The following is a 25,338-nucleotide window of genomic DNA, read 5'->3' on the forward strand; positions in this document are numbered from 1 at the left end:
CCACTACAGGTGGAAGCTCTACCATCATTTGTTTTCCTAGCTTGGAACCTTCCTTGTTATTCTTCCTCTAACCTTTAACTCCATTCTAAACCAACACTAAACTTTTCCAACAATTCCTTGATTAATTTAGAACAAAAACTGCTGAGCAGTTTTAGTGGTATAGTAGTATAAAATCTCAAGAATTTTAATAATAATGCTGTTTGCATGAAAGAGACCGGAAAGGAGCCACAAGACATATGGCCCCCATCCTATAATCCTGGTTTACACTAACAGATCTGATTATAACAGTGGGACTATAGCATCCTTGTGTTCATTTCCAGTCTTTGTAATGAACCTAATGCACATTAAAGGTTGTCTTTGGTTGTTTTGAAACTAACTTATTTTCTGAATGATACAAAAAAGTGAAAAGCGTGTAAGGAAAGAAAAACTTTATGCACCCAATGCAAAGTTAACAACACAAGAATCTTAAAACTTCTTAATCAACGTTTGGTGTAGTGGTCACATAAAATTTCCCACACCTCAAGCTTCCTCTTAACTCAATGCAAAGAAAGGTTTACATGATGGTTGCACAATGTTTTCTACCAGGATGCTTCTAACATTTAATGCAGAAAACCATGGGCCAGTACATGAAGTTTTCATTAACAACCCAGTATAAAATTCTATAATGCTCCAGTTGTAGTTGGATCTTCAACACCTTCTCATAATATTGGTGATATCAGCAGTCTGCATTCTCAGTTTGGACTGTAGACATTATTCATTTTAGGGAGAGTTTTTTATTGGACCAACTTCCGTTGGCGAACGTGACAAGCTTTCAAGCTGTTTGCTGCTCAAAAGCTTGTCACTTTTGCCAACAGAAGTTAGTCCAATAAAAAAAAAAAAAAAATTACCTCATTCACCTCATCTCACTAATTTCCTGAGACCAACATAGTTACAACAACACTGCAAAGAACTATGCATTTTGTCTGTCAATTGGCTATTTGTCCCATCTTCTTTCTATCCCTCTCTGGTCTTCTACTGCCAATGGAACACTTTCAACCCTCCATGGCCTCTAGCCTTCCCTCCCACTTTCCCTTTCTTCCCCACTCATACATATACCACTCTTCCCTTTCTTTCCTTTTCTACTTCCTTTGTCAAATTCCTTTTACGCCACTCCTACAATAAAAGTAAATTATTTGGAACTACTACGTCAGAACTATCCGGTGGGAACACATGACTGCTATGCTTTTCTTTTCTGACTATTGTTTGCAATGCCCACTTGTTGAGTCTTGTTTCAGATAAAACTTAAGGTGTTCAGGGCAGAGAACATGTCTAAATGTGTATTTGCAACGCAGCTATCACAAAGGAACCAGGCCCTTCAGGTTCTAATACAATATAAACAACACGTTTGAGGTGATGGGGTTTTATCTTCTGGTCTGGGAGCAGCAAATCCTTTTGCACACAGCCCACTGTTCACCCATAAAATAGCAGGTGACTGAAAGGTGAAAGACCTCATGTGACAAATCTGCCAATAGTTCATGTCTTCAATCCCCTTTATAAGGATATCATCAACAATTTGGCAGTAACCAGCAGCCACACTGTCCGATGGGCAAAAGGGGAGGGAGAGGGTTCAGAAAGGAGAACGGAGACGTTTGGTAAAAGAGAGGAGAAATGAGTCTCTACGGCAGAGCAAGGGCGTAGTTTGGGGACGGGCAGCGGGGCGTTGCTCCCTCAAACGGCAAACCCCCGCAAGGCACGGAATTTGCTTCCTCCATGCATGCCCCATTCTCCTGACTGGAGACCCCCGCCCAATATAGAAGTCAAACTACGCCTAAGCGGCAACGTTTTTAAATAAAATACCTGCCACCTGGCACCAGATGCTCTGGAGACGTGTGGGTAAGAGCCCCAAGGAGGAGTCACTCGTGGCAGGAACGGGATAGCGGCGTCTAGAGGGAGCAACTCCAGAGACCGGGAATCCACCCCGCGGCCCAACCCCACAATCTCCCCCCAGCCCCAGGAAGCTCTCGCTCAGCGCACTGTGGCCCCACCGGGAAACCTTCTGCCTCCAAACCACGGAGCTGCCGCCGCCGCCACCCCCCTCCGGCCAGCCGGCCACCTTCGCCCCCGTCCAGCCCGGCCTCACCAGCTCTTTCTCGCCGCCTGAGCTCGGGTCGGGTTGGGCTCAGCGACCCGGAACATGAACCCGGCGCCTCCCCCGGCCGCTCCCCGGGGAAGCCGATGCCGCTTCGCAGAGACTCGGGGAGGCGGCCGAAGCCGGGCGAGCGAGAAGGGGTGTCGGGATCGCTCTTTGCCCGCGCCTCACTCCCCCATGCTAGGAGCCCGGAAGCGGCTACAGCACCGGCAGGAAGTAGGGCCCAACCATCCCTCCTGCCTTCCCCGCCCGCGGTCCGCTGCCGGGAGGGAGCTCGGATGGTACGGCCCATAGCTCCGGGTCTCGCTCACCACTTCCCCCAGCACTCCACCGTGTCCTACCTTCTCCCCCACCCCGGCCGGCGGGGCCTGTAGGGAGGAATTACCTCCCCCTCAGCCATGTGGTACGGTCTGGTTGCCATGGTGACGGCCTGTACACCATCAGGGCAGGGGGAACATGGCCACTTTGGCCAGGCTGCAAGGGAGGCTGCCAGGCCAGAGGGAGGAATATTTCCATAGGAACAGGTAACGGGCCCGCTGCCCCCGCCCCCGTGGCTCTGTATTGGCCTCACAGCACTTCCCTTCTGGGGAGGAGCACTGGTAAGAGCCAGGCCAGTGCACTGGGATGGGACACAGGTTCTCCAAATGATGGTGGCACCTTGCGAGATCACCCCCATGGCACGTCCCCAGGTCACCACATTGCACCAGTGCAGTGTTGCATTGTCACTGGGACATTGCCATGTCCGGTTAGCACTCTCAGATCACTGTCAGTGCTTAATAGTTATATTCCCCGAGCACCCTTAAACCCCAATTAGAATCAGGACCCCCTGGAGCTAGGCACAGAATAAAAGGCGGTCTGTGTTCCAAAGAGCGTACAGTTATCATGCCATGTGAAAATGTTGCCATATTACCACACTGCAACATTATATCAAAATGTCGCAGGACAGGGGTGGGGGGTAATAGGCGCCTATATAAGAAAAAGACCCAAAAATCGGGACTGTCCCTATAAAATCGGGACATCTGGTCACCCTACGCTAGGGTGAATAAAAATCCCATTGTGGCACAACAAAATATCATTCTTCTGGGGGAACACTTTTTTGTGACTTAGTGTTTCATAAGCTCAGACAATGATTCTCAGGGCAATCCCTTGTAGAAACCAAAGGCAATAGTAATTCTGCTTATTAAGGAGAGTGTTGTTATTCCACAAAAATGGTGTCCCAAATCCTTCACTAAAATAATATATATAACTAACAGCTCTAAATTAGCATCCACTTCTGGAGTTTCCTGAGCATTTTATACAACACACTATTTAAATGGTAAGGTCCGTAGAGAAGAGAATAATGTCTCATCCAGAGCTAAGCAAAATATTGGTGCTTAAATAGTTACCTATTTTGTCAAGGGATTTCATAGGGGCCACTATGACAATCTATTCTGACTTCCAGTACAACAGGGGCTATAAAACCTCACCCAGTAATTTCAGCCTCAAGCCCATAATTTCTATTTGAGCTATCACTATTTTTTAGAAAGATATCCGGTCTTGTGATGGAGAATCCATTATGTCCCTAGATAAATTGGTGCAATGGTTAATAAGCGTCATTGTTTAAAAAACGTGCTTTATTTCTAGTCTGAATTTGTCTAGTTTCAGCTTCCAACCATTGGATCTTATGCCTTTTTCCTCTAAATTAAAAAGTCGTCTACTATCTGTACTCTCTCCCCTGTGTAGGTGCTTGTACACTGTGATCAAGTTACCTCTTAATGTTTCCTTGGATAAACTAAATAGAGTGAATCTCTCACTATAAGGCCTATTTTTCAAATCTCAAATAATTCTTGTAGCTCTTTTCGGAAACCTTTCCAATTTGTCAATATGTTTTCTGAAGTGTGGATACCAGAACAGGACACAGTATTCCACTCATGGTCTCCCTAATGCCATATACAGAGATAATACCACCTCCCTATTCCTGATAAAGAGAGGTATGGAAAGGACAGTCCTTTACTTGCTAAAGGACAGTGTGTCAGTGGCAAGCCTGGAATAGAGTCCAGAATCCTGACTTGCAGTTCAAGCTGTAACCTCTGACACACCGCTCGCACACCTAAGTAGACAATTTACGTGCTTCTTACAGCTATAGCCAATTAAAAATGCAAAAACAGTCACCCATATTTGTATTTTTGACACATATATTTAAAATATAAAAGGGACACGGAATTAATTATGTCCATCTCTTTGAGATTTTTAATAGGTGACAATATCAGACTTGTGTAAATTGCCTTGTTTGCTAAATATATTGATATGCTAATTACCTTGGTCTGCTGCTTCAAGACTTTTGTGTGGCTTCGATACACTCCTATTTTCTCTAAGAATTTCACAATTAAATCACTTTTGCAGATTCAGATAATAAAAGAGTCAGTAATAATTATATTGACTAGTGCCATAATATTGTGAGTTGAAATCAGTTTTGGGTGAAGTTATTCTCAATGTAGTCCATGTTCAAAATACATTGTATGTGTATATGCAAAATACTGTAGGTAATGAAAGTGCATTAAATAACATTTATTTTGTGTCTGCCCTGGTTTCATGTTATTGAAAGTTACTTGGAAGCATAAGTCACAGTAAATGTTTGTGAATGGAGTAAAGATAACCCTTGACATTCAAACCGAATGTGCAGTTTGAAAGGTGAAAACCAAACCCTAGCTCCAATTGTTATCTTTCTAGTGTTGGCAAGGGCTCTTCACTACCAAAAGATAAACATTACAAGAGAAAATAGAACAAAAGATACAGTAACTTTCTAGTGACATACAGAGCCATCAAACCAGATCTAGTACAATGGTGACAAGAAAGAGTGGAAGAGTAATATCTGTCCGATATGAAGATGTAAAGAAGAAATTACCAACTAGTACAATAAATTACATACCAACAGAACAGATCACTTTCAAAGAGCAAAACCTTATTGCAAACTTTAAATAATGAGATTCTTCTAACCCAAATAAATGTGCTGGGGGCAGTTTGGAGAAGCAATAAGAAAATAATTTAAAAAGGTGATAGTAAATAATAAAAATGCGATTGTAATGCTTCAATAAAGATTAAAGTATAATTTCAAATAGTTTCGTTCAGCAATTTAATAATTGTTAATTGATACTTTATTGTGAAAAGATATAATTAAACAGAAACTAGAAATGATCTTGTAGCTGGTTTCTGCCCCTCAGCATTGAAACTGCCCTTAACAATGTTACTAATGGTGTTTTTCTGGCCAAGTAACAAGTCTTCTTCCCCATTCTTATTGGTCTTGATGTGTCTTTTACCTTTGACACAGTTATGGCTCTCCTAATAGACAGCCTCTCCCTTGTCTCTCTCTCTGGCACTATCTGTCTGAATGCTCCTTAAGAATCTCCGTTAGGGTCTTTGCACTTGGCCCTCTTCTCTTCTTTACAACTACCTTATACTTAGACTTCCTAATTTATCATACAGCTTTTACCATTAACAACTCTCAGACCTACCTGTATCCTTCGATTTCTCTGCCTATTCTCATCTCATGTCTTCAGCTGCCTCACCAACATCTCTTCCTGGATGACCTGCCTCCACCAGAAATTGAAAACTGAATCCTTATCTTTCCCCTACTACTGTTGTGGCTGCTTTTGGCATGTAGCAGTTTAGATAATTTAGTGTCCTTTTTCCTTTGTAGAGAGGCAAAGTTTGTCTTGTAAATGGCTTGTCTAGTTTTTGTAAAGTTTATCCATGAGGAAGTTTGTGTGGAAGGTTGGTTTCTTATGAGAGTATCCAGTTCTGAGAGCTCATTCTTAATCTTTCCCTGTTTGCTGTATAGGATGCTGATCAGGTGGTTTCGCAGTTTCTTTGAGAGTGTGTGACACAGTCTCTCAGCATAGTCTGTGTGATATGTAGATTGTAATGGATTTTTTACCTTTAGTCCTTTTGGTATGATGTCCATCTGCTTGCATTTGGAAAGGAAGATGATGTCTGTCTGTATCTGTACGAGTTTTTTCATGAGGTTGATGGATTTCCATTCCATACGGCTAAATGCAGTGCCTTGCATAATGACAGGTTTCAGAGTAGCAGCCGTGTTAGTCTGTATCCGCAAAAAGAAGAACAGGAGTACTTGTGGCACCTTAGAGACTAACAAATTTATTAGAGCATAAGCTTTCGTGGACTACAGCCCACTTCTTCGGATGCATATAGAATGGAACATATATTGAGGAGATATATATACACACATACAGAGAGCATAAACAGGTGGGAGTTGTCTTACCAACTCTGAGAGGCCAATTAATTAAGAGAAAAAAACTTTTGAAGTGATAATCAAGCTAGCCCAGTACAGACAGTTAAGGAGTGTGAGAATACTTACAAGGGGAGATAGATTCAATGTTTGTAATGGCTCAGCCATTCCCAGTCCTTATTCAAACCGGAGTTGATTGTGTCTAGTTTGCATATCAATTCTAGCTCAGTAGTCTCTCCTTGGAATCTGTTTTTGAAGTTTTTCTGTTGTAATATAGCCACCCGCAGGTCTGTCACTGAATGACCAGACAGGTTAAAGTGTTCTCCCACTGGTTTTTGAGTATTTTGATTCCTGATGTCAGATTTGTGTCCATTAATTCTGCCACAAGCAGCCACAACAGTAGTTCCCTTAACCCACCCAGCAATATTGTTAATCTTTCCAGCTATACTCTTAGCCCAGCAGAAGAGTCTGTCCTATCTCGGGGCCTCTCCTTTTGTCCCTCCAGACCCATGAATATGATACAGTTCTGCGGTGACCTAGAATCCTACTTTCGACGTCTCCGACTCAGAGAATATTTCCAACATACCTCTGAACAGCATACTAACCCACAGAATCCTCCCTACCAGCACTCCAAAAAAAGGATTCTGCGTGGACTCCTCCGGACGGTCGAAACAACAGACTGGATTTCTACATAGATTGCTTCTGTCGACGTGCAAAGGCTGAAATTGTGGAAAAGCAACATCACTTGCCACATAACCTCAGCCATGCAGAACACAACGCCATCTACAGCCTCAGAAACAACCCTGACATCATAATCAAAAAGGCTGACAAAGGAGGTGCTGTCGTCATCATGAATAAATTGGAATATGACCAGGAGGCTGCTAGACAGCTCTCTAACACCACATTCTACAGGCCATTATCCTCTGATCCCACTGAGGATTACCTAAAGAAACTACACCATCTGCTAAAAAAACTCCCTGACAAAGCACAGGAACAAATCTGTACAGACACATGCCTAGAACCCCGACCAGGGGTATTCTATTTGCTACCCAAGATCCATAAACCTGGATATCCTGGACGCCCCATCATCTCAGGCATTGGCACCCTAACATCAGGCTTGTCTGGTTATGTAGACTCTCTCCTCAGACCCTACGCTACCAGCACTCCCAGCTATCTTCGAGACACCACTGACTTCCTGAGGAAACTACAATCCATCGGTGATCTTCCAGAAAACACCATCCTGGCCACTATGGATGTAGAAGCCCTCTACACCAATATTCCACACAAAGATAGACTACAAGCTATCAGGAACAGTATCCCTGATAATGTCACAGCTAACCTGGTGGCTGAACTTTGTGATTTTGTCCTCACCCACAACTATTTCACATTTGGGGACAATATATACCTTCAAGTCAGCGGCACTGCTATGGGTACCCGCATGGCCCCACAATATGCCAACATTTTTATGGCTGACTTAGAACAATGCTTCCTTAGCTCTCGTCCCCTAACGCCCCTACTCTACTTGTGCTACATTGATGACATCTTCATCATCTGGACCCATGGAAAAGAAGCCCTTGAGGAATTTCACCATGATTTCAATAATTTCCATCCCACCATCAACCTCAGCCTAGATCAATCCACACAAGCGGTCCATTTCCTGGACACTACTGTGCTAATAAGCGATGGTCACATAAATACCACCCTATACCGGAAACCTACTGACCGCTACACTTACCTACATGCCTCCAGCTTCCATCCAGGACACACCACACGATCCATTGTCTACAGCCAAGCTCTAAGATATAACCGCATTTGCTCCAATCCCTCGGATAGAGACAAGCACCTACAAGATCTCTATCAAGCATTCTTAAAACTACAATACCCACCTGCTGAAGTGAAAAAACAGATTGACAGAGCCAGACGAGTACCCAGAAGTCACCTCCTACAAGACAGGCCCAACAAAGAAAATAACAGAACACCACTAGCTGTCACCTTCAGCCCCCAACTAAAACCTCTCCAGCGCATCATCAGAGATCTACAACCTATCCTGAAAGATGATCCTTTACTCTCACAGATCTTGGGAGACAGACCTGTCCTCGCTTACAGACAACCCCCCAACCTAAAGCAAATACTCACCAGCAACCACACATCACTGAACAAAACCACTAACCCAGGAACCTATCCTTGTAACAAACCCCGATGCCAACTCTGTCCACATATCTATTCAAGTGACATCATCATAGGACCTAATCACATCAGCCATACCGTCAGGGGCTCGTTCACCTGCACATCTACCAATGTGATATATGCCATCATGTGCCAGCAATGCCCCTCTGCCATGTACATTGGCCAAACTGGACAGTCTCTACGCAAAAGAATTAATGGACACAAATCTGACATCAGGAATCAAAATACTCAAAAACCAGTGGGAGAACACTTTAACCTGTCTGGTCATTCAGTGACAGACCTGCGGGTGGCTATATTACAACAGAAAAACTTCAAAAACAGATTCCAAGGAGAGACTGCTGAGCTAGAATTGATATGCAAACTAGACACAATCAACTCCGGTTTGAATAAGGACTGGGAATGGCTGAGCCATTACAAACATTGACTCTATCTCCCCTTGTAAGTACTCTCACACTTATTATCAAACTGTCTGTACTGGGCTAGCTTGATTATCACTTCAAAAGTTTTTTTCTCTTAATTAATTGGCCTCTCAGAGTTGGTAAGACAACTCCCGCCTGTTTATGCTCTCTGTATGTGTGTATATATATCTCCTCAATATATGTTCCATTCTATATGCATCCGAAGAAGTGGGCTGTAGTCCACGAAAGCTTATGCTCTAATAAATTTGTTAGTCTCTAAGGTGCCACAAGTACTCCTGTTCTACTTTTAATTAAGATGACAACGACCTCCCAGCCTTTTTTTCACTGTATGCTGCTTCAGTACAGCTTTGGTAACACATTTAGAGCCTGATGTAACCTTATTGTAGTCAATGGGTCTTTCTATTGATTTTAGTGGGCTATGGATCCGGCCCTTACTTCTACATAATTAATTCATTTAATACTCATTGTGATAATACTGATCATAGTGAATTTATCTGATATTCATGTTAATGTCATATTTTATGTATCTCTATAGGATTTCTATTGTAATTCAGCACTAATTAATTAAAATAAAGTGTTATCCACATTTTTCATTTAAAGCATAAGAAGTCTAGAAGTTCATAACATATTGGCATCATTGTTCAATATCACATGTACCTGGGAACTGTGTTTCTCAGGCATTAGAAAAAAGCACATAAAATTAATGTGTCAGCACACAAATTACAACTCCTCTAACGCTGCAGTAGCTTACCCAAAAAAATCTTTTTAATGTTTCCTTAAAAAAAAACAAAAACAAAAAAAACCAGGATCCATCTGGATCCCATCAACTGGGATGTTTTACATTTTTTTACGTAAAATTATTTTTAGCCTTCTTTCTTCATCCTGCATGATTTCTGGTCTCCTCTGTTACTTTATGTTCCCCTCCCACGAATGTTAACAAAGATGTTTTATATTGTTTATAATAAAATCCTTAAAATAGAGCAGAGCCGTTGCACTGTTGTCCTTGCAAGATTGGGGCTTTAATTATCTCTATACTATCTAATCATCATGGGATATTTTGTTTTGCATCATTCCTAAGAATGGTAATATGTTAAGCTGGGGAGGTGGGGGGGAAGAAAGGTTTAAAAAGAACACAAGTTGTCCCGTTAAGAAAAAATTTAGATGAAAAAAATCCCTCTGATTTATTGTTTTGATTTTAAAGTAAACTACTGAGAATGCTAATCACAAAGAGATTATTTTGAAAAAATGTTTTCAGAGCTGTAGATGAATACAGAAAAGCAGAGCACAATGCTGCTGTACAAATCCAGAGCTGGTTTCGAGGCTGCAGGGTCCGAGCATACATCAGGTATTATGATTTTTTTTTTCTATTTTAACCCATCTTTTCAGTCACTCAGAACTTTCCAAAATTCTCACATATTATACTTAGCTTGTTCTCTCTCTCTGAAAGTGAATGTTTCTGTAAAATGTGAACAAAAACGATTATTCTGTTTTTGAGTAGCATAAAAATATATACATTACCATTGCAAAAAATCCTTGTGACTTTTTAAAAAATTGTACAGCTAAAATTGCTGAGGTCCAAAAGTTGACGAATGGCATGGAAATAGCGTTTTTTAAGAACACTCTTTCAGTATTCTAGGGATATCTGAGTTTGACTTGAAAAAAAATGGCATGTTGTGCATCAAGAGTACAAACTTGTACAAACTTTTCTTCCTCAGATTTTGTGGATAATGTGAAAAGAATTGTATGATGTGGCCTACTGGATAAAGCACTAACCTTTGACTTAGGAGACCAGGGTTCTATTGCTGGCTCTGGCTTGCTAGGTATTATTATTATTTGAGAAATAGCATGTGATCATGTAATTAAAAACTGAGGTCCTAGTTCTGCAAAGTGTTACATACTTGGGAACAATGGGACTACCCACATGTTTAAATTAGTCATTGTCCGACAATACCAAAAGAAGGACAGGAGACACTTGATATGGTTGTAATCAGGCTGCAATTTTATTATTAGCTATCTGGGACTACCCGGTAGATAAAAGTGCAGGTAGCTCCATGATCATGCAGTATCTACCCAGAAACATCTGCCAGTTCCCCTCTTTTCTATCCAGGTCGCCCAGCCAACCCATTGCTGGGACCTTAGCGTCCTGCCCCCCTCCCCTTGGTTAAGGTAGGTTATAAGAAAGGGGGGGTTGTCAGTCATAGGAGTGCCATGCCAGTCATGCCTGCTGTATCAGTCATAGGAGCCCCAACACCCCCTCCCCAATTCCACTCCTTTCACAAACCACATCCTTTTTAATTCCCTTGCCAAGCCATTTATCTGGTCACTGTATCCCTTTCTTATGGAGTATCTGCACTGGACATCTGCCCCACACTTACATAATGAGTTGCAACATCAAAGCCTAACTCTCTTCCTGACTCACCATAACAAAGCCCTCCCTGAACCTGCTGCGAGGAAGGTGAAAAAAACTAGACTCCACCGAGGCCAATCTGGTGGTTAGGGAAAAATTCCTTTCCAGTCCCCCTACAAAGCAGTGGCTAGCATGATGCCCACGGCAGGTCCTGACCATACCTGATAGTTTGTCATCTCAAGGGGAGGGAAGGTAGGTGCTGCTTTGTCTGGTGTGGGGGAAAGGGGCTTCTCTTGCCAGACTCACCCCTTTTCAATTCCTCAGCCCTTCCAGTCCCTGGGGATCAGTCAGCATCGCCATACTGACCTATTTCCCCTTTTACAGAAGCTTGTAAGCCCGTCTCCTAACCCCCATTAGAAAAGCACTATTCTCCATCCCCTGGCAAGCTGGACAATTCCCCCACTTAAGGTTCAGTGCAGTCATATGCATAAATCTTTGCAGGATTTGGGGCTGTCTCATAATGTATTAGGAAGCAAAGCAAAGTTGTTATGCCAGCACCTAAACTGGCTGGGAATTTTTTTTCCCCTTGGAGAAATATGAACAAAGCCAAAACATGTTTCCTTATTGTCAAATTTTATACAACTCCCAAACTGAAAATTTTAGAAATGTTTCAGTTTTCAACATTTTCCTATTTGACCAACAAAAGTTCTGGACTATTCAGAAGTATTAACTGTATTCTCCATGAATTGTTTAACCAGTCACACAAACACCCATTCTTAAGTTTTTTTTTTTAATGCTTAATAATGAATAACTTTTATAAGATTAAATTTAAGTAAGTTTGCTGTAACCCACTTTTTGGAATAAGTATAGACTACATACAGCATTGCCTATATTATTCTTTCAATGTAATCATTTGTAATCAAAATATTTTGTTTTAGGTATCTGAACAAAATGATGATTAATATCCAGAAATGGTGGAGAGGCTATCAAGGAAGAAAACACTTCAGAAAAATGGTGGAGGTAACAAATGGGTTTTATAATTATTTTAAATATTTTATCACCCAAATGTACAGCTGTTCATTAACTTGCCCCTGGGTCTAGTCCAAAAGTTGAGAGTTTAGGCCCCGATTCTGCATATACATATGCATATTCTTAACTTAACTACCGTGAGTAGCTCCATTGATTTCAATAGGACTATTCATGGTAGTGAAGTTGAGCACATGCATTCCTGTTTGCAGGATTGGAGATTTAGGCTTCAATCCAGCAATGAGCTCTGCACTTGCAAAAGTCTGCCTGTGTTGAGCTAATTGCAGGAAACAGGCTTTTGGTTGGAAGTGCTGTTTTCCTGGCAGTACTCTTAATTCTGAAAAAAACTGAATAAGTTAACATCTCTACACATCGCTATTCTGTGTTTTAGTGGTTTAAATTTCTTACTTCATGAACCTTGAAATATTTGAGGTTTTGCCTTGGAGCATACAGCAGATCACAGCCAATCTAATTTGTTCTTCATTTATTCTTGACTAATTTTATTGAAGCCAAATTGTTGTTTTTCAATATAGAAATAAAAATACACAGAAAGAAAAAAATGTAGAGTACTAAATAATAATAGTTCAGATACTGTTGACTTGTTCCCCACTGGTTGATCAGCTAGTTAGTCAGACTGAGTCATCTTTATGGGCCATGTTTTCAAGGAACTTCCTATCTTATTGCAATTTGTTTGTGGAGAATGGATAACTACATGCTTAAATTGAGTTCTCTTCTGAAAAGTGACTATGTGTGCTTAGTGGGACTTAAGTGGTATATAGTCACCCCCCGGTGAATGTTCTAAACAGTTAACAAAAATAGGATTGGACTTATCTCAAAAACATATACAGTAAAATTCTGAAGATGGCAATTTAATCTTGACATTCAAGAATCAGAACCAAGGAACAACAGTCTCTGTTTCTTGCACCTGACCACAGACTTATTTTGAGGGCTTTAGTAGGACACAGGTGGCACATAGGCCTTATGTTGACCCTCTGCACTCAGGTCAATGTCACTTTTTGTTCAGATCACCAGATCTACACAGGCAGATATCTCTGGACATTCACATATTCAAATGCCAATCTTTTGGTAGACAATAATCAGTTTGTGGCTAAAATAGTAATGGCATCATCTGATGTTCAGTCATTTTTTTATATATACACCTCTACCCCGATATAACGCTGTCCTCAGGAGCCAAAAAATCTTACCACATTATAGGTGAAACTGCGTTATATTGAATTGGCTTTGATCCACCGGAGTGCGCAGGCCCCCCCCCCCCGCCCCGTCCCAGAGTACTGCTTTACTGCGTTCTATCCGAATTTGTGTTATATCAGATCACGTTATATCGAGGTAGCGGTGTATATGTGGGAGGTGCGTTGAGAGTGGTTACACAGACTGACAAAGTTTCTGATGTAGAGCTCTCAAAGGGGCACAAAGGGAACAAGACATCATCATTTTGCTGGGTTGGGACATGGAGGAGGAATTGCAAGACTGTTCTTCACCAGTGGTGCCCTGCGTATTGCCTTGCCCTTTGAGGCTGTTTGACCTCAGCTCTTAGTGGCCTGATTCACTTTCTATTGTTTCTCTTCAAAGAATTGCCCTAGCAATTCAGTTTTGTGACACGAGTGAGTCTCTTTCGAATTAACACAAAATTCCCTTCAGTCTGTCAGAATAACAAACATTATTTTAAAATAAAAATAAACCAGCTCTCCACCCTTTAAATTAATTACATCGCATCTGCGAAAGTTCTTAACAAATGAAAAGTGGTTTTAACTGTGGTTACTGTGACACACTTTGTGCAGGGCACATCATTTTCTAAGTCTCCCAGTTTATGTACTGAACTGGGCAGAAACAGTAACAACGATGGGAGAGAAAAACTAGCAATGGGGGCAAGCAGGTATCTTGAAGCTGAGGTCAAGAAATTAGAAAATGGTAGGGAGCAGCAAAGCATCAGTCTGAAGGATGGATTTAAAAGACAATTTCTCTCATGCACAAGATGAAATTGCTTCAAATGGAGACTTTTCAAATTATATGGGCTCTAGAGACTCAAGCTTCCCCTGAAGTTCTGGAAGGTGATAGAGGACAAATAAAGGCAAAATAGCCTATATATTTAAAAGACAGGATAATAGGATTTACCATTCTAGATCAGATGATTCATCCATCTTGTTTCTGGTAGTAGCCAATGCCAGGTGATTAAAAGAGAAACAAAAACACCCCATAAGGCTTCTCAGTTGCACAGTGGTGAGCATGGAAGAACTTCACCCCCTCAGTATCTTATGTTGTACTTAACAGCAATTTGACTGAGGCGGACTGGATTTGACAACTTCTGGAGTTTGTCAGTACAACTTCTGAGTTAGCCATGTGAGTTTCTGCAGAATGATATCAGGTGCATCTTTCTCCCTATTAATCAGTAGGCTCCTTACTGCTCCCACATATTTATGCCTTTGGATTTAGAGAATGAACTTGAGTCTTGTGCCTAAATTGTCTGTGCACTAGCATATTGTGCTACCTTTATTAAACCACTGGGCTGGCTCAACTTGGAATGTTTCAAACAATGAAATGGTCTAGCAATTTAGGACAAATTTAAGTTAAAATAGTAGTAACATTTGTGTTAAACTCTTCTTAACAATTATCTTAATGACTCTAATGATAATTAAACAGGATGCGGTGGACATGATAATTGTTAGATAAAAAAATAATTGGTCACTTTAAAATTTGTCTGCTGATAATGACTAGATTGGTATCAGTTGCCAGCAAACAAGGTAAAGCATATGCACAAAATACCCATGATTACTTGATAATAAATCATTTTAATTATTATATTCAAAATTGTGAAATGAAAGTAGCACTGATGCGGAAAATAGCAAAGGCTCAGGTTCATCAGATCTGCTCTCCATATGTGCATCACTACTAGTATTTTCAGTTGTTAGTATTCCAGTGTACCTCCCTCATAGTGCCCAAATCCAGTAAATAAAATTAATTGAGTTTATAACTTTATGGAGTCATCCTGCAAATTAGTTATGTATCTTACTATTTTTTAAAGATAGGTGTGATATAAAAATATTTTTATATAATATTTTTATATAACGTTTTTCTGACTATTTTTGTCAAGTTAAAGTTCTAATTAACCTTTTGTGTTCATTCTGGTTATTCATATGCTGCAAGCTGGACTGAATGGAAAATTTCTTCCACAGTCTGGGGCCTTGTCCTGCAGGAAAGGAATTGGGTTTTGTTTTTCTAAATAGTAGCTCAGATTTTTTTCTATGAAACACAGCCCACAGGGCAAGAAATCCCTGTAAGATAAAAGGAATTCTAAGGCTTCAGGACAATGTAACTAAATACAGTATAAATTATGAACATATTTGTTACTAACTTTGAAGAGATCTACATTAAAAACATTTTAATACTTTGTATACATCACAGTTCAATGCTGTCTCAAGGCCAAATTCAGTAACTCATGTTGAGGAATCCCCATCAATGTGACTTCTTGGGTAAATTCTATTGATTGGTGCAGAAGGGTGACACAAGGCCTGTGCACCACTTAGGCTACATGTTAGGCCCCATTCCAATTCCCATTGAAGAGATGTTTCTCCCTGAATGTAGTTGCATTGTGGATTCATTTATGTGAGGAAAATGACCCATCAGTAACAGATCATTTTCCTAGTGGAGATGAATCCTGGAAGTATTTCAGAACAGAGAAGAAAAGAGAATGTTGATGATGATAGTTAACTGTGCTGTTATTTACTTATAGAGGAATTCAAAAATAATTTCTAGAAGTGCTTTGTTTTGGAAGTAAACCCCCAGGAGGCCCTACATACTAACGTCAGGGATATGCATAACGATTTATAAGTTATTGGTCCATTTTGGAATAAAACTCTTTATAGCAGGACAGAGGCCACAATACAGGAAATTATCCCTATTCAGGAAAGCACACAGACACATACTTAAAGTTAAGCAAGTGTTTTGGTGCTTTCGTGAATAGGATTGGACTTAAGCAGATACTTAAATGTTTTCCTGAATTGCAGTTAGAATGAGGAGGACAACACCATTTGCCAAACAAGCTGACATTAAATGCACTTGGTAGAATTCTTTCTGTTTTTTTCTTCTGAAATAGAAAGTCTATTGATTAAAAGGGTCCATACAAACTTTGAGCTGGTAATCAGTGAACAGTTGAATGAGGAAAACAGATTTTTCCCTCTCTAAATCCAGAAGCAATATATGGATCATCTTCCCAGGTGAACCATGATCACCACTATGGCCTTTGACCTCTGGTAGCATACACAACTTGCTGAGTCCTGTGTGATGGCTGTGGCTAGCAGGTCTGTGCACATGGTGCACCATCAGCCACATCTCCACCACACATGACACCCTTCACACCCCTGGTTAATAGGCTTGCAGAGCCTGTCTTTGTAGCATGCAGGAAAATGTGGCTTAACCCATCAGTATTCAGCACCCTGTACTATGAAACTATACACATGGCATTGTGTTATGGGCCTCGGGATTTCACTCATATGGAAAGTAAAGAAAGTGTCTGTTGAGCATAAAAGAGAGTGATCCAATAGTTGCATAGTCACACGTTCTGGACGCATATACAAAGTGTTTGGAGGTGGAAAAAGACAGAGAGAGGATTCTTCGTTAGCATTTGTTTCCTTTTAGAAGTTACTTACTCTCAGCATTTCTATGTATCTTTTAAATCAGCTTAGAACAACCAAGAAAATGTGTATTATTTAATGACCAAATCTAGAATAATTAAAATACAATAGCTACATTAATTGCTATAGCAGCCAAGGGAACACCAATTATTAAACTGCTCTATCTAGAATGATTCAACTCCATATTCCACCATATAGATTTAATTAATATTGTTCACTATATAAGTGCCAGTCTGGCTAATATCCAGAGACAAAAATGCTAGAAAAAATTGTCTCACTTTCTTTACCTTTTCCAATTTGGGACCCAGAAGCTTGATGGGATGCTTCCATTTTACTACTAGAGGATCAGGTGTTTTTCCTCTAGGATCATAAGCTGTAATTAACATTTCCTTTCTTCATTTCAGTTCTTACTTCCTTCATTCTTTTTTTCCATAATCACCTGTACAATGAAAAAAGTTAAAATACTGTTATATGTAGATGAGCAAACTTTTCTCTCTGTCTTATTTATATCCTCCATACTCCTGATCAATTAGCTCTTAGGATGCTGACCAGTTACCTCTGCTATGAAACAAGCTTGCTACCCTTTTGGCTGGCTCCTACACTCTGTTGAACTTGAGTTGTTAGGCTCCTAAAGTTGTAAGGTCCAAAACTTTGTATGTATGAAACTTAACAGTTCTTGCAGGATTATTTGTCACTGGGCATAAGGGGGATGCATGACAGTTTAATCAGCTGAGAGAAGGGCTTGTTACTCTTGTCAGAGGAAGAGGTTTGTAAAAGAGAGGGGAGGTCAAGATATTTGTCCCTAGGTAGAAGGTATGGAGGGTTTTGCCTCCTGATGTGGACACTTGGGGCTTTTTTCATTGTGAGAAGATTTGGAGAGTCAGCTAGGACACACGTTTTGAGAAGGGAGAATAGGCCCCCTCCTTTTCTCTCCATTTCAGGTATAGTATTGTGAAGCAAGGGAAGTTGTCTGGGTAATTCTCCATGTGACTGATCTGTGCCTTAGTCCCATGCTCTTGTAAGAGCAGGCTATTATAAGGCCTCTTTTTACGAGAGTCACCTTCCTTAATAGTGTTCTGGCTCAAAAGTGTAAGCGTCCTCAGCATGCAGAAGTGGAATTCCCTCAGCAGATCAGGAGAGGAGCCAAAAAGGTGTTTTAAACTATTCTTGCTCAGTGGCAAAACAGGAGCCCCAAGGTCATTTCCAAACCCTGGCCACTTCCAACAAAAAAATAATTCATAAACTGGCTGTACCAGCTTTTGCATTCTTACCAAATTTGGAAAAGATGAGAGGTGAAGCAAAATTGAATCCATTTAATCTAACAGCTTCAGAATATTCCTGGGAATGGAATGCATTATTTCATTGCTATATTTGTAGTCTACAGCTAACACCATTCATGAAAGATTTATGGAGAGAAAAGTTAAGACAGATGCCATTAACTGTTCTAATTCATAATTTTGGAGTTGAGCTGCTGTTTGAACGTCCATAGAAAGCAAAATGTTTTCAAATTTAATACAAATTTAATACATTAGAATTCCTGCAATTTTCTGCATAAAAATGGCATCTTTGCAATTGTTTCTGTTTATATTATTAGTGAAGCAGTATAATATTAAAGTAAGTATTTAAAATTCACTTTAATTAAACTGCAGGACTTATGCCTTACTTAATGTAATGAAGAAAGAGAATTTAAAATGAAGTAGCATCATTGTATTCATTTGTAAATAACATATTGCAGCCAACTGTTTCTTAATTGCCCAGACTGTTGATAAATAATCCAGTCCTGCTGCTCTCCACAGACAATTTGCTTTGGATCAGAGTAGGCAATTCAAATAACACTAATTACAGTGAAACCCTTTTATAGTGAATTCCTGTTTGCCATGGGGGAAAAAATTCACTATATCAGGGGAAAGCACTTTTGCCTTTGATTTGTGTCTAAAACATGAGAAAAACATAAAAGCCGCATGTTGTGCTAAATAAAGAACGTACACTTGCATTTAAAGTACTTATATTTTACTTTTTATGGTACAGTTGTGAATTATGTTCATTTTGCATTTGTAATTAGAGGGCGGAACAGATGTGAAAGCTTAGTTTAAAGTGATGTATCCATTAAAATAACCTATGCTGCCAAGTGATTGTTCAGTATAACAGGGGATCCGTTCACTATGAGAGGAATTCTACTTTATTGGAAGGAAACCAGGGCTTTAGGAAATGTTGTCTACATCAGGGGATTCGCTGTAACATGGTATCATTGTATTTATGATCTTATGATGTTAAAATGAATATTAAATGAAACAAAATTCCCAGAATTACTCGGGAGGCAGCTAAGTACATAACATTTAGTACAGATGGTTGGAAGGCACAATTTTGCTCCATCACCGCATCCGTATCCTTGAACGATTTCAACTAAAGACAGCATTTCTTTGAATTTTTCATTAAACCAGACGTCTTGAAATATGAATTCCTTTTATGTTTCTGTGAGTTTTGGCTAAAAGAACCCCAGTGAATAAATCATATAATACTACGTGTCACCAGCACTTGTGAATATTTCTGCTTTGTTATTCTACTCTCAGTAGAGCACCATTGATTATCAAACTCAGCGGAGAGCATTTTATGATCATATATCTCCATTAGCTCCTACTTTGACTACCATAGATTTTTCTGGTTAAGCCTGCATTATGTATTAGGAAGCCTATCTCTTCAATATAAAGTTTGATTTTATTCTCTCTAAGCCTAGAACTCTTATTATGTATTATGTATAAAGATTCTTATCTTTTATATGTAAAAATAGGAGCACTATCTTTGTGTAACTGAAATGTATGCCATCTTTTTTTTTCTTGATTCACAGACAGCATATTTTATTATGAAGATGAATTTCTACAATGAAATGGCTGTCAGGGTAAATATTTCTTCACTTGTTAAACAAATGAAAAGTCAATTGTGCTCCGAATTTGCTTTTAATAAAATGAGCAAACCAGAATATATAAACTTGATTGATATGCTGATGGTAAAGGGGAGGAAATAGCATATAGTTAAAAATTAAAGTTACACTAAGTAATCTTGGTGGTATTTGAAAATTTACTGCTAGATTTAAGACATTTGTATGTAAATTCTTGTACCTTTTAACATATCGTGATAAAAGACAAAAATACCAAAAAACAACCCACATATATGCGTGTGTGTGTGTGTGTGTACAAACTTAAACTGAATTCCCATCTTTGTAAACTATGACTTTGTGTGACTCCTCCAAATCATAGTATGATATCTGTGTCTATAACATCTTTAATTTAACTTTTATGCTCTATTCTTTTGGAATAAATTAGTAGAACTTCCATGCATTTATGTATCATTAGATAATATGATAGTACGTCATATTAGCCGCTGTCGTATTTCAACTTTTATTAAATGCAGTAGTTTAATATTCATAGAGCCCATTAGCCCCATAAATTGATAGGGTGTCTGATTGAATCCATTTGCAAAATACATTTGGACCAATTAAAATAAACTTATAACAACACTAAGAATGGTTGTTTTTTCTAACGTTGTGGTTTTAATCAGGAAAGAACTGAGTGGAGTAGACATTAATAGCCTGTAACACCTTCAAGGATAGTTAATGAATAGCCAGACCTTGTCTGGTTGATAAATTTAGGATATTCTAATTCTGTTATATGTCTGATTGTTTCATATGAAAAAACATCTTTTTATATTTTAATTGTTATGTTGTGCATTTCTTGTCTCTACCTTTGGCTACTAACTTAGACATATTTACAACTGGTTGAGATGTGGACCAGTGAGCCAATGTGTAGGAGGAGCATAGAGGCTATTGGCTATCTTTGAGAGGAAGTGAAACACAGACAGCGGTCACAGTCTTCATCCTTATACTGCAGGAATACAGATCAAAAACTAAGAAAAAGTGAATAATTTTAACATTATTTTTCAAGATCAATCAATATGGAGCTCCCTCTAAACTCTCATTCAGCTGCTAGAAGCTATCATTGAGAAAAATTTCAATGAAATTTTAATAAACTTTTGTGGCATTTTTATAGATATCATACAGAAATGCTTTGAAACAATAACTTCCTAATTTCCTATGTATATCTTCCTGCCTCCTTCATTTTTAGTTTCACAGTAGGAGGAGGTGCAGTGTAAATAAGCATCTCATTCTTTTGAATTGTATTAGTTCTCCACAGAGGAGGTAAGAACACAGCAGACTTTATGTATCGTTGTGAATGTTAATGCTTTTGAAAGGTTCTGGATTGATAGCCGTGACACAGAACAGATACATGAGCAGTGACAGTGCAAGCTTCTCTCACAAAACCCCTGCTAACGTGTGTCAGCCCCGATCTAAAGAAACCTCTAGATGGCTGGGGTAGTTCAGTCTCCAGACCCATTTGTCTCTGATGAAACTGCCAGCAAGGGTGGCAAATAGCAGTGATATATTGTGCAATATGTATGTTTGTGCCCTAGGAACCAGACTGGGACCATAAAATGCATTTCACACAGGTTACTGAGCAGCTATCATATGATGGTATCTTTGGTCTTGTAATGGACAGTGTAATTACTTCATTAGTTAATAATATTGCAAATATTTTTTCTCAGGAAATACAGGAAAATACTCTGCTGCATGTGCCTTTTGTAAGAGAAAACATGGATACATATTAGTGCATGGCATGGCCCCATAATTTATTTATTCTACTGCTGTAGAAGCAGTCATCCAGCTGGCAAAGTGAACACAAGTTAATTGACTAAATACATAGGCAGAACTGTGCTGATCTCAGTGATGATGTAATCAGTGATTCTTTAGAGAAAGAAGGATGCAAACAATCCTTGTACTTCATTTAATAAAAACAGAGAATAATAACGTTTGTCAAAGGGAAAACTGCAAAATCTATTGTATCCATTACATATGTGGTTAGCAGTGTAAAGTATTGCATTCCTGGGCCATTGGGTCCCGATCCAACAATACATTTAAGCACATGTGTAATTTTAAGAACATAAATAGTCTTTAGAATGAGATCTTCATTCCTTTCCGGCCTCTTTACTCTGCATAAAAGGGCCAGAGTGGTGTAAAAGGGCCCTAAAAGCCTGATATGTGTATGGGGGAGGATTTCCTTGATGCAGGAGCTGCAGAAGCCAGGCATTAGGCTTTATTCTAAGGATTCCATCTCCAGCCCTGATATAGGGGGTATGTTGGAGTCAGGACCGCAACATGCAGTGCCATGGAGATCCGCATAGGGCAGCCTTGGGTGGTTGCTGTAACAGACCTCTGGAGCTTTTTAGGTTATACCAAGGGCCTCTATCACCCTTAGAGCAGCCCAAGGTTGGGAGGGCACAAGAGTGAGTTAAACCAATTTAGTCACCTCTTCCTCTGGGTTGTGAGTTCAGTGCTGATTCTCTCAAAGTCATAGCACAGAATCTCACCCTTGGTACATATCTTAGGAGTTGAAGACGCTTAGGGGCAAATCCTACCCCCTTTGTGAGTAGGCTCCAATTGCCCAGAAATACATATTTTGTTTTAGTTTATTGCTTAGTTAATAGCTATTTTAAAAGTATTCTACAATGGGATAAATGCTGCACTGATTTACATCTCATGCAGCTGATGTCAGTGGAAAAGCACAGGATTTGTAAATCAGCTCAGAAATAGATCCTTTGTCTCTTTCAGCACTCCCAGGTTTCAGAAGCAGTTACATACTCAAGTCAAATATACTTGTGCAAAACTCCAAAGGAAAAGAGTAGGGCCTTTGATATGCAACATAAAACAAAAAACTTTTTTTTTGCACATTTGTAATCATAATATTGGGTCTGATTCTCAGCTGATATAAATCTGCATAGTCCCATTGTTTTCAATGGTGTAAACTGCCTAGCATCACTGACTTCAGTGCAAATATATCAATTTACACCAATAGAGGATCTGGTCCATTGTTTTAATTTACTTATAAACACTGGCTGTGAGTCTCCATTGCATACATCTTGTGTAGTCATTGATACCTATGCAAGTAAAATGCTAACATTTTGATATGGTAGAGTTTTATACCCATTTTGCCTCCTTATGCACAGGTGTAAATGGCTGCACAAGATGCAGGCCAGTAGAGAATAAGGTCTGTTGGGTTTAGGGATAGCTGCTATAGGGCCTGATTTATAACTGCTTTATTCCAGTTTTACATGAGTGTAACTCCATTGAAATCAGTGGAGTTACATTCATAGAAAACTGGAGTATAAAAGTCGTGAATAGGTTCTTTAGTGTGTAAGTGCATTATACTCTAAGCTTTAGAAAATTCTTTTAAAATCAAGATTAGATTAAAAGTGAAATGTGACTCATGGACTTAACCTCTTGTACACAATCAGTGTTTTGCCTCATAACTGTATCAGCCTAGTTAGTTACATTAGGAAAAGGCTTAAAACTGCAATAGTAGGAGTAACATTCAACACTAGGGTATACTCATAGTGGTCATGTTCAGAAGCTATCTCACATCTCTATGAGCCCCTGGATTGTTTAGCCCTAGCTACTGTTATCTGTCTCTCACCTTTGTAAAAACAGAAGCATTCAGAAATGGTTTAAAACATAAGCTTATCATATTGAATTTATTTTCCATGAATCAATTTTACTTTTTGAATATTGGGCGGTGCGATATTATTCTCTTTCTGTTTGGATGATTTAAGGTTGCTGTGAATTTTCAGCAACCAAAGTAATCCCCTCAAAATAAAATAATAATAATAAAAAAAATCTCCATGAGCAGATGGCTTTTGATATATCAAGGTTTTGCCATTTGTTTTAGTGCTTAAAATAAACATTATTTATAAGACCACTTACATTTTGATGTTACTTAATGAGGAATATGCATCATTGATTTGACTAGCTTAAGAGGTCATTTAGAACTTGCCTGTTAACAAGCTGTAATCTGCTGAGCACACAATGACTTTGTTTAAAATTATCTGTTCGGTGCTGATCAATGACAATAATTGTTTTGTACCAATCACTGTTGAAACTTGCTAATTACTTTGAAGGGCATACACAGTTGCCTTTTTTAGAAGTGTTAAAACATTCACCTTGGAATTAAAAAGCAATATAATCATAAAACATTGTATTTTCTTGCAAAAGCAAAATTTTCAGCAATTTTTATGTAGCAAATTTTAATATAAACAGAACCTTTGTGTAAAAGGTTGAAGATACGCCTTATTCTCTAAACAACTTGTATTATATAGATTCATGCCCTCATGTAGCCTCTGACATGCAGAATTGGGAAAATGGAATCATAGCATTACAAACTTTGAAATCTAATCTGCTTTCATTTACACTAACATATATCTAGCGTACTCCAATTGAAGTCCATGGAGTTACCCTGGATTTATAATCGTGTAATAGAGGGCAGAATTTGACACTTGCGGTGAAATCCTGCCCCAAGGAAAACACTGAGAGTTTTGCCATTGACTCCAGTAAGGCCAAGATTTCAGCCTTTGTCTTTAAAGCTTGAAAAATTTCCATAAAGAGGTTGATGGACCACACAAATTTGGAGTATCGTGTGAATAAAGATAAGGTACAAACTGCTTTAAGGAGAGAACAGCTATATGGCAGCCAAGTTACTCCTTCATTCATACACTAAAAATTGTGTTTAATCCCAGATCTCTGCAAATATGCCCATTTTCACTCTTCCCCTTCCTCTCCCTTTTTTACTCTGCATGGTTGTTGTGTATAAGAAAGTGAATGGGAAAGTGATACAAGATTTACTACCACGTAGTGCAGAGGACTGTGCCTAATACTTAACTTTTGTTGTTTCCGCGTGTAGCAGCTTATATAATTATTATTTATTACAGCAGTGCCTATTAGTCAAAACCCGTTGTGTTAGATACTATACGGATATATAGTAATAGGCAGCCCCTCTCCCAAAGACCCTCCAGTAGGCAGTACCAGCAAGGTTTTAGCAGGTACAGGGTACCGGAGAGACTTGGGGCTAGGCCCACCACTCCGGAGGGGGCGTGGAGCTGCACTCTGCTCCTTAAAGGAGCAGAACATGGCTAGGGAGGGCATTCATTCTTTAAATGGCTTTAACAGCACATTTGTTTAAGTGCTTTGTTTAACAAAGCCTTTGTTTAAGTTTGTTAGCATATGTATTGTGCTGTTACCTTGGTCAGGAGTCCTCAAGAGGGGAGGGGTGGGGGGGACGGACGGTGTGTAGGGGCAAGAGCAACAAAAAAAAAGAGAAAAATCCTCCTCCTTATTTGTGTAATTGTACAGGGGTGTTCAAATTTTCCAGGCTGCTGGGGAGAGGGACCCCAGTCTTTTGCATGTTAGCTAGTAGATGTAGCCCTTTGGCTTTTAGGTGTCTAGTAGCATTTCTAAGTCCTGTGTGTGGACATTGGGC

General features: G+C 39.4%; 2 protein-coding genes across 3 annotated transcripts in view; one reads left to right on the plus strand and one right to left on the minus strand.

The window, feature by feature from the left end:
- GPATCH2 (G-patch domain containing 2) overlaps positions 1-2,248 on the minus strand; it is a 185,862-nt gene extending 183,614 nt beyond the window's left edge. Inside the window, exon 1 of the mRNA XM_034764484.1 lies at positions 2,120-2,248. Within this exon, the coding sequence (XP_034620375.1) occupies positions 2,120-2,175 (56 nt within the window). The 5' untranslated portion in view covers positions 2,176-2,248. The remainder of the gene's footprint in view (positions 1-2,119) is intronic.
- SPATA17 (spermatogenesis associated 17) overlaps positions 2,221-25,338 on the plus strand; it is a 173,667-nt gene continuing 150,549 nt past the window's right edge. Inside the window, exons 1-4 of one of the 2 annotated variants that reach the window (XM_034764602.1) lie at positions 2,221-2,409; positions 10,215-10,304; positions 12,245-12,326; positions 19,827-19,877. In XM_034764602.1, the coding sequence (XP_034620493.1) occupies positions 12,258-12,326; positions 19,827-19,877 (120 nt within the window). In that variant the 5' untranslated portion in view covers positions 2,221-2,409; positions 10,215-10,304; positions 12,245-12,257. Of the gene's footprint in view, positions 2,410-2,498; positions 2,653-10,214; positions 10,305-12,244; positions 12,327-19,826; positions 19,878-25,338 lie in introns of those variants that run through there. The other variant, XM_034764601.1, reaches the window with a different exon arrangement.

The sequence above is a fragment of the Trachemys scripta genome, chromosome 3, assembly GCF_013100865.1.
Source record: "Trachemys scripta elegans isolate TJP31775 chromosome 3, CAS_Tse_1.0, whole genome shotgun sequence".
Classification (NCBI taxonomy): Eukaryota; Metazoa; Chordata; order Testudines; family Emydidae; genus Trachemys; species Trachemys scripta.